General features: G+C 37.9%; 1 protein-coding gene across 1 annotated transcript; it reads left to right on the top strand.

Moving 5' to 3' along the window:
* The first annotated feature begins 1,297 nt into the window (after window positions 1–1,297).
* LOC127795575 (pentatricopeptide repeat-containing protein At3g18020) lies at window positions 1,298–4,286 on the top strand. Its single transcript, XM_052327345.1, has one exon. It carries the CDS (start codon window positions 1,404–1,406, stop codon window positions 3,471–3,473), a length of 2,070 nt encoding a protein of 689 aa, XP_052183305.1. The 5' UTR covers window positions 1,298–1,403; the 3' UTR covers window positions 3,474–4,286.
* The last annotated feature ends 6,159 nt before the right edge of the window (window positions 4,287–10,445 follow it).

Here is a 10,445-nt window from a genome sequence, read left to right on the forward strand (position 1 = left end):
AGCCGACGTATACTGCTTTCACTATTGTCTTTGGAAAAGCATTATGCTTTTGTGCCCCCACAGTCCCCTCCCCATGTGATGATAATTTCAATCTAACACCTTTTCTTCAGGAGAAATCACTAATTTACCTGTTGTGTCATTCAGCGGGCCGGGCCTCTGGGCTCCAGCCCACGACTTGTTTGTCTATTCACCTTGAGTTAAGGAGAAGGTGAATCTTAAGTTTTAAAGCGAGTGGATAGTTATGATTAAAAACTAAACCTAATCAGGAGATTTTTTGAATTTTTCATAATAAAAAAAAAATTAGTAACGGTAGGGGATAAATATAGGAATCAAATTAAAGTACTGTGATTGGATTCATTTTATTTTAGTTTTTAAAATTGGACTCTTTGAATAAATATATACCTTAAAGAATATGTTATATATATAATTTAAATATACTTAGGGGTGCTGTTTTTTTAAGACATCTTCATGTTTTTTGTGAGGATAGGTGTAAAATTAATTAAATGCCCTTCGTTATATATATATATATACATATATATATATTGTATCTAGGAGGGTGGGGACAAGTTATAAGTGCACGAAGTAATTGGATGATCGAGTGACCTAAGAGACATCAATTAAGTGAGCAAGATCAAATGATTGAGACCAAGAGAGAGGTGATCCCACCTTAGTGCTTCTCTCAAGGCCTTTAGGAGACTTTCTTGAGAATGCACACGTTACTCGACCACTACAATTCGAGAAATTTTCATGAGTCACCTAGATTCGAAAGCCTCTCTCTCAACTATACAAAAGATTATAAATTTTGAGAGACTTAATCTCTAGATATTGTTCATGCGATATCATAAAAAATATAAACAATCATACCTTCAATATTTTTGCTTATAAATTCAAAAAAGAGCTCAAAATGCCCACCGTGAATTATAGTTCTCCTTTCACCAGTCATTGTCCTTCCTCTTATAAATGAGAGACTCTCCTTTCACTGTAAATGTATACTCATAACTTTACTAAAATGATAATTCTACTTGCTTTATATATTCTAGACTTTGAAAACTAATTTAAGTGTAGAAGAATTCACATAGAAGGTTCATAAGAGCTCATAATTGATTCATTTCTGGGCAAATCTTCTAAACACTAAAACTGTGATACTCTCTTGTTACTAAAAAAAATTATAATTATATCTTGTTAACGATAACATAAAATACAAATGATAGAAAGACATTTAATTAATTTCACATCCCGACTTAACAAAACACACGTCAGGATGTCTTGTAAAACATATATATATATATAACTGGCGCGTCTTCGTTGTTCCAATCGAAAGACAGCCTGCGGAGCTACGGCTCGTTCGAAGACACCAATTCGATTCGAAGGTGCAATTTTTCACAATTCGGAAAGCTAAAAGCATGCGAAATCGATGCAAGTTCGTCTTCAGTTTCGCTCGCCCAAACTCCCCAATCATCCGCCAAACGATAACGAGATCCCTCGCTTTCTGGGTCGCCGCCGATGGACCTCAACAATCTACAATGGATGACGCGGAAGAACCCCAAGTGCCGGTAACCAACACGGCCTACTGGACCAAACGGATTCACAGACTCTGCGCCGTCGACGGCGATGTCGACGGGGCACTCCGCCTTCTCCACTACCTCCGCCTCCGCGGCTACCGCCCCGACTCTCTCAATCTCAACAGCCTAATTCACGCTCTCTGCGACTCTAACCGCTTCTCCGAAGCTCACCACCGATTCGTCCTCTCGATCTCTTCGGGCTGGATGCCCGACGAGCGGACTTGCAATACAATCATTGCCCGCTTGCTTGATTGGCGAAACCCGGATGCCACATTGCGTGTGGTTCGGTCTTTGTTCGCGGCGAAGCCCCAGTTCGTGCCTTCTTTGGTGAACTTCAACCGTTTGATCGACCAACTGTGCTCGCTTTCTCGGCCCAGCGAAGCGCACGGGTTGTTTTTCGAGATGAAGAGGAAGGGGCACTGTCCTAATGCAGTTTCGTATACCACACTGGTTAATGGTTATTGCAAAACTGGGGACTTGGGTTCTGCCCAGAAACTGTTCAGGGAAATGCCTGAGTGGGGAGTACAGCCCAACTCGCTCACGTTTAGCGTGTTGGTTCGTGGGATTCTACGGAAGCGGGATGTTGAACGCGGGAAGGAACTAATGCTCAAACTATGGAGGACAATGGTGGACGAACAGGACCCATCTGTTAACAATGCGGCTTTTGTCAACATCATTGACTCTTTGTGTCGTGAAGGTTTATTCCATGAAGTTTTCAGAATCGCGGAAGATATGCCTCAAGGGACGAGTGTTCCGGAGAAATTTGCTTACGCCCAGATGATAGATTCTCTTTGTAAAATGGGAAGGCATAACGGGGCAGCAAGAATCGTGTATATAATGAGGAAGAGAGGTCTAACGCCAAGTTCGGTATCTTATAATTCTATTGTACATGGGCTCAGCAAGGAGGGTAGTAGTATGAGGGCTTTCCAGTTGCTGGAAGAAGGGATTGCGTTTGGGTACTTTCCCTCGGAGTATACTTTCACTATTTTGATAGAAGGTCTTTGTCGAGAAGCTGATCTTACCAAGGCAAGGAAAGTTCTTGAGATTATGTTGATGAAGGAAGATGTGGACAGCATCAGAATCTATAATATTTATCTGAGAGCACTTTGTCTTATGGATAACCCGACTGAGCTTCTGAATGTGCTTGTTTTCATGCTGCAAACACAGTGCCAGCCCGATGTAATAACCCTTAACACAGTTATAAATGGATTCTGCAAGATGGGAAGGATTGAGGAGGCTCTAAATATTCTGCATGATATGATGAATGGAAAGTTCAGTGCACCAGATGCAGTCTCTTTTACTACTGTCATCTGTGGCCTGCTAAATGTTGGAAGAACCGAAGAAGCTCTTGATTTTTTCCATAAAGTTATGACTGAAATGGGTGTTAGGCCGGGTGTTGTTACCTACAACGCAGTTCTTAAAACACTGTTTAAACTACATCAATCAAGTAAGGCGATGGAAGTTTTCAACAACCTGGAGAGGGATGGTGTCCGTGCTGACAGCATTACCTACACTGTTATAATTGATGGATTGTGTGAGTCCAACCAACTAGGGGAGGTGAAGAGGTTATGGAATGACGTTATTTGGCCATCAACCAGTCATGATAATTTTGTATATGCAGCCATCCTTAAAGGGTTTTGCCGCTTAGGCAAATGGAGCGAGGCTTGTAATTTCTTATATGAATTGGTTGACTACGGGGTTTCCCCAAATGTTGTAAATTATAACATTCTGATTGATGGTGCTTGCAAGTTAGGTCTGAAGAGGGAAGCTTACCAAGTTGTGGGAGAAATGAGAAAGAACGGAGTGGTCCCAGATTCTGTAACATGGAGGATTCTTGACAAATTACATGGAAATTTGAGGAAGCAAGTGCGGGCTGAGAATTCAACTGTGCAATTTAAGGAGGGTTTGTAGGAGTTGCATGGATAGGAGTTTTTGTAAGTGAACAAATTGGATTGAACAAGCAAAATCAAGGAAGAAACAGGGAAATTCCTATCTGCGATGGATCATGAACCCAGAAAAGGATCTTTTGGCTTAACTCAAAGAATCGAAAGTCATGATCACAATGAGCTATCATACGAAAAGGGATGTAGACAGAGGTTGGATCTCTTGCTGTCGGTATGATATGAAAGGGGATATTGGTGAATGTCGGTAACGGTGGTAAGATTATTCCTTCATAGTTGGAATAATCTCTTCACAAAGCAAGGGTGAGGTTTCATAAAAAAGGTAACTGCCCATGACCCTCACAAAGAGGAGTGCCTCATGCACCGTGGGTGTTCTTTTAGAAGCATTCTTCTAGGTCCATAAGAAATGGAGCACTATGACAGGCAATGGAAGTACTATCTGAGGGAGGAGAAGTTCTCTTGTGTACAGAGTGTTTCCTAGTTATTGATTTGCTACCAGAGTTGGTCGTCTAATCACTGTAGCACTTTGTTTGGAGCACTATGAATCTTGCATTCTGGCGGCGTTCTCTGCCACGTACAGGATCATTCTATAGAACATTTTCAACAAGAGATCAAGATCTGGTCTAAATGTTAGGCAATATCAGAGGAGCTATAAAAACTCAATCGGGTCTAGTAGAGTCCAACTACTTCCACAGTCATCTGTCTGACTCAGTTTACATAAAAATGCATGTTTTCCCCACAAGAATTGTCATCTCTAGAGTGCCAAGGGAACTCATTCATCATTTCCAGTACTTCTATGCAATCTTTTTCTCTCTTATATCTATTCACAGGACAATGTTACTGCAGGTGAGTTACTAGTTACACTTTTCAAACCAACCAGTTGTTGATGTAACCTTCATTTTCCTTCTCCAAAAGAAGTCAAATGTGCAAAGATCTAGATCTATGGTGGAATTGATATGCTACTGTCATTTGCATCTTGTTTTACATCAACAATACAGATTCTTTTCAACTTGTTTCAATTTTTAACTGTCTCATAACAAATTTGTTATATGCTGTTAAATGCCTCTAAGATGAAAAGGACCACTATGTTGACTCTGCTATAATCAAGGTGCCTCCTTACTTAAATTTGGTTACTTCGGCTTAGCATCACAGTGCTCCTGAATTTTACATCTTACACCATCTTCTTCTTGATGCAGGGCTGTGACTAAATATTCTTGTGTAACTGCTTATCCGGACAAAGTCACCTGACAATTGGTTCTTGCTATAACACATAATTTCAACAAAGACTTGTTCTGACTATTGGATCCTGTAAAAGGTTGGTCCTTCATATGCCCAAATATTTTGTGTAAATACTCAAAAATCTTATAATTTAGCGTGATATATTTTGTGTGAATACTCAAAATAATATGTATGCAATATCCAAAACACATCCAAATTTAGATTATTTTCATCAAATGCAAGAAAAATAAACCTATTTTGTACCTTGTAATTTATTTTTAAAGTGAAGGGTATAATTGTCACTTAATTTTTATTAAGCCAATCTATCCATTTCCATTCTCTATCCAAATAAAAGAAAGTGGGGTGAAGACCGGTCTCCTCCAAACTAGGCGGGCGAAGCCCGGACACTTAAGTTATTAAAAAAAAAAATTAAAACGCAGTCTTTTATGTTCCATTCTTCTCGAACAAGGAAAAATAGATCTTTATGTTCCCTTATCCTTCCGTTCTGCTTCCTACCCCCATCTCTCCCAATCAAAGCCTAATTGATGTGAAACATGACATTCTCCCTTATCTAATCACAAAGTGTATGTGTGCTAGTTATACTAGCTCTCACTTATGTGTGTACTTGTATATGAATGCTTCTACAAGCATAGCTAAAAATGTTCGGTAATATAGCTTACATGTAGAACCTTAAATTTAATCCAGCATAGTTCTTGGCCTCAAATATTTAAGTACCTCAATAAAGCAAAAATCAGGAGAGCTAGTCAGCTAGCTATAAACAAGTGGAGCGTGATATCTGTTCTGCTTCTCTGGATTAGAATATCAAGCATGAAGAACAAACCACAAACAAGTGGAGCGTGATATCTGTTCTGCTTCTCTGGATTAGGATATCATGCATGAAGAACAAACCACCTTCCTGCAGTCTTTGTCCTACAAGCTCCTTGTCATAGAACATGAATCGGTAGGGCCTAATTTCATCAGTAGAGTATACTCTCTCTTTGCTTTTCTTCTTCAGCAAAAAGACCCAATGGGAATTAATTTCTCAAACCTGTAGAAGAAGCACCTCAGTAGCATTGGTAATATTACTCCGTTGTGACTAGAAGGTCACGAGTTTAAGTTGTGGAAACAATCTTTTTGCAAAAGAACGCCAAGAAGGCTGCATACGATTTATACCCTTCCCTCAACTCTCACAAAGGAGGGAGTCTCGTGCAATGGGCACACCATCTGTAGAAGAAGCCCCTCGGCATAAAGCGAATTGATTTGCCCCTGTTTTGGCCTCTTTCACAGAATCAAAATCCTTGAAGGATCAAAAGAATGTCTATTATTTGAGCAAATTCCCTTTGACCTTCACCTAACAAAAAGACGCTTTGAAGTAAACAAATAGTTAGTGCTGTAAGTGCAGTTCCAAGTGCCATTTCTGACGAAGTTGAAACTTTTGGGTTGGTGTCAAACCTTCATACTTCACAAGGAGTTCAACTTGAAAAAGTCATTGTAGACACTTAACTTTTTTCCTTTTGCACTCAACTAAATATGAGTTATCATTCTTTGGCATTTGACACTGCATCATCAGTTTCAGTTTCAACATTAATGTCAATCCTGTCTCAGCAAGCACCTTCTGGCTTTAAGATTAATTTAAACCCAACTTTTTTAAGTTCTCAACACCCACGGATAGAGGTCAGCTCTCATATTGAGTAAATTTATCATAACAGTACATTGAAAGCTTGTCTAATTAGTGAAAACTACCTCCACTATGGTTTTCCTGTATACAAAGTCAGAATATTTCCTCGAGAGTAGTAAATTCATAAGAAACTCCACGTAAGACGGACTTCCCAAATAGAATAGTAAACTTTTGGTTGGTTTATGCAACACCACAGGTAGTGGTTTTGAGTTGGCTTTGATACCACTTGTAAACCACAAGTCCTCACCCAAAAGTTCTAGCTAATGGTGACTAAGGTTCATCCGACCAAGTAATATACACCAAAGACTTTCCAAATAAACTACTGATATGGGATTAAGTCATGAGAGTTTATATGTTTGTTCCTGCAAAAGATTACTCATACCATACCTTAAGCCAGCTTAGCTCCCTTAGAAATATACTCCTGCTGCAGCGTTATGTAGTAATTGAAGTGAAACCAACATGGCTTCACTCCACTATCCCCCTCATCATTGAGGGAGAGATAGGGGAGAGGAGGCATGATGATTTCCAGTACACATTCTTTGCTGATCTGAGAGAAGGAAGCGATGGCCTTTGAGAGATTTATAGGGGCTAAGAACCTTGTTTTCGCCGCAGGATGCCTTTGGATAATACAATAAGGACATGATTGGCTTCTCTTTCTCCCACACTGGCGATGTGTACAATGTGGTGTTTTAGTTTTCTTCTCCATTTCCTGCTCAATCTCTACCTGGGAATATCAGAATGTCTTGCTAAGCTGTTCATAGTATTTTTCAAGAATTTTATGGAGAAGTATAGTACAGAAAGGAAGGTGACTCTTATGTCTGTCTCTAGTTTTCTTAGTTACTGCGATTTTACTGAGGTTGCATACTACTTGTTTTGGGAGATATGCTGCAGTTTCTGAATAAAAGAAACAGTAGGGTTAATTATTTCCAATTTGAATATCTCCTTGCAAAAGAAGCAAGTGCAACTTTGTGTAGAAACCTGATTTTCTTTGGCTAAATCTATATTTTTGTCTCTGTACTTTTACTTCTTTTTTTTTCACGTGTTTATTTGAACTTTTTATTATTTCAATTATGCTTTTGAATCTGCATCTTCAAGTCAATTTAACCTCTATATTTTGACTTTTTTTTTGTATGGCAACTTAAACTTTTCAATATTTCGATTACATCTTTAGACTTACATTTTTTAGTCAATTTAACCTCGATACTTTGACGTAAACAGAGTATGACATGTATTTTGTCATTTCACTTTATTTATTTTTTTTACACGTGAAAATATAGGAATTAAATTGATTTGAAAATGCAAGTCCGGAAGTGTAATCAAAACACCGAAAAATTTGGGTTAGCACACGAAAAAAAAAAATCAAAATATAAGAATTAAATTAATTTAAAAATCAAGTTTAAGCATGTAATCAAAACAATAAAAAATTTAGGTGACCACATGAAAAAAATATAAAAGTATAGAGACAAAAATCCATTGAACTTCATGGATGAGATGGCCATATAATGGCTTAAAAACTAGTAGTTAATTGTACATATACTCTTCTTTCTTAGGTCATAGCTGTCTATCATACATACCCTTTTGATCCTTTTGGGGTAATTAGATTAGCCACTTAGTACCACTAAAGTTGTAAATCTAACTAGTGTAATATGCTTTCTAAGAGGTCAAGTGTTTGATTCTTAGAGGTCTCCTTGTCCCATTAATAAGGTCTTTAACAAGGGTTTTACTAAAAAATAATGGATAATCAAATAGTTGGCTTGCATCTTTTTTACCAATAGTTATGATTCAAATTGAATATTTTAACTCTTTGGGGTTGTTCAAGCTGGTCATTGCTACCATCTTGGGGTCGTACGGTGCAAGTTATAGTCTTGTAAATAACATGTGAAGGGCATCTTTTCGATTAGATTCTTTGGGGGCCGTCTCTACCACAATTAAGTGCGGATAGCTCACAATTAAAATTAATTTTTTAATATAAAAAATAATAATTTTTAATAATAATTCAGTTAAAGAAAAGTATAGCTGACTCCAATATATGTGATGTGTAATTTTATTCTTCAAACAAAAATTTAGTCTTTCTCTATATAAATTTTTGGATCCGCTCCCAACGACAATGCATAGTAGTCTACATTACGTGTGGTTGATACAATGCTCCACCCATCATATTATGTGTGAGGTTTGTGCTGGCATTGCATGTCCTTGTAGCAGTTGCAGTTTTGTTTGCCTCATATAGACAAAATAATTTACATGAATTTATAAAAATTAATCGAATGAAAAATTCGAATGTCCCATATTACATAGAAAAAAAAAGGCCAAATTTTCACTGTTTTCCCTTCTTGACCACCCCTCCAAAAAAATAAAATTACTATTTAGTCACGTGCACCTAGCCACCACTAATGTATATGTTACTCTATCCTATCATATATGATAGGATAGTAACCACTTATTATATTATCATTAAGAGTATTCAAATTTTCATTTGATTTAAGATTTATGAAGATCGTGGTTCAATTCCTTAAATTTAACACTAATTATAATTGATTTTTGGTTTTGGATCCATATCGAACCAGATAAAAAATTGATTATAGCTATTAAATATTAATAATTTTCAAGGGAAAGAAATCTTAATGTTACTTCCCTTATCCTTCCTTTCTGCTTCCTACCCCTATCTCTCCCAATCAAAGCCTAATTGATTTGAACCATGACATTCTCCCTTATCTAATCACAAAGTGTATGTGTGCTAGTTATACTAGCTCTCACTTATGTGTGTACTTGTATATGCATGCTTCTACAAGCATAGCTAAAAATGTTCGGTAATATAGCTTACATGTAGAACCTTAAATTTCATCCAGCATACTTCTTGGCCTCAAATATTTAAGTACCTCAATATAACAAAAATCAGGAGAGCTAGTCAGCTAGCTATAGACAAGTGGAGCGTGATATCTGTTCTGCTTCTCTGGGTTAGCATATCAAGCATGTAGAACAAACCACCTTCCTGCAGTCTTTGTCCTACAAGCTCCTTGGCATGGAACATGAATCTGTAGGACCTAATTTCGTCAGTGGGGTATACTCTCTCTTTGCTCTTCTTCTTCAGCAAAAAGACTCAATGGGAATTAATTTCTCAAACCTGTAGAAGAAGCACCTTAGTAGCATTGGTAATATTACTCCTTTGTGACTAGAAGGTCACGAGTTTAAGTTGTGAAAACAATCTTTTTGCAAAAGAACACCAAGAAGGCTGCGTAAGAATAGAATACACCCTTCCCTCAACTCTCGCAAAGGAGGGAGTCTCGTGCAATGGGCACACCATCTATAGAAGAAGCCTACACCCTTCCCTCAACTCTTACGAAGGAAGGAGTATCGTGCAATGGGGACACCATCTGTAGAAGAAGCCCCTCGGCATAAAGCGAGTTGATTTTGCCCCTGTTTTGGCCTCTTTCACAGAATCACAATCCTTGATGGATCAAAAGAATATCTATTATTTGAGCAAAATCCCTTTGACCCTCACCTAGCAAAAAGATTCTTCGAAGTAAACAAATAGTCAGTGCTGTAAGTGCAGCTCCAAGTGCTATTTCTGGCCAAGTTGAAACTTTTGGGTGTCAAACCTTCATGCTTCACAAGGAGTTCAACTTAAAAATTCATTGTAGACACTTTTAACTTTTTTTCCTTTTGCACTCAACTAAATATGAGTTTAAGATCATTCTCTGGCATTTGACACTGCATCATCAGTCTCAGTTTCAACATTAATGTCAATCCTATCTCTGCAAGCACCTTCTAGCTTTAAGATTAATTTAAACCCAACTTTTTTGAGTTCTCAACACCCATGGATAGAAGTCAGTTCTTATATTGAGTACATTTATCGTATCAGTACATTGAAAGCTTGTGTAATTGGTGAAAAGTATCTCCACTACGGCTTTCCTGTATACGAAGTCAGAATATTTCCTCTAGAGTAGTAAATCCATAAGAAACTCCACGTAAGACAGACTTCCCAAATAGAATAGTAAACTTTTGGTTGGTTTATGTTACACCACAGGTAATGGTTATGTCACGTCCCCAATTTTGAGGGCCGCGACCGACACTACTCTCCAAAAAAAA

This window comes from Diospyros lotus, chromosome 2 (assembly GCF_014633365.1).
Source record: "Diospyros lotus cultivar Yz01 chromosome 2, ASM1463336v1, whole genome shotgun sequence".
NCBI classification, from domain to species: domain Eukaryota; kingdom Viridiplantae; phylum Streptophyta; class Magnoliopsida; order Ericales; family Ebenaceae; genus Diospyros; species Diospyros lotus.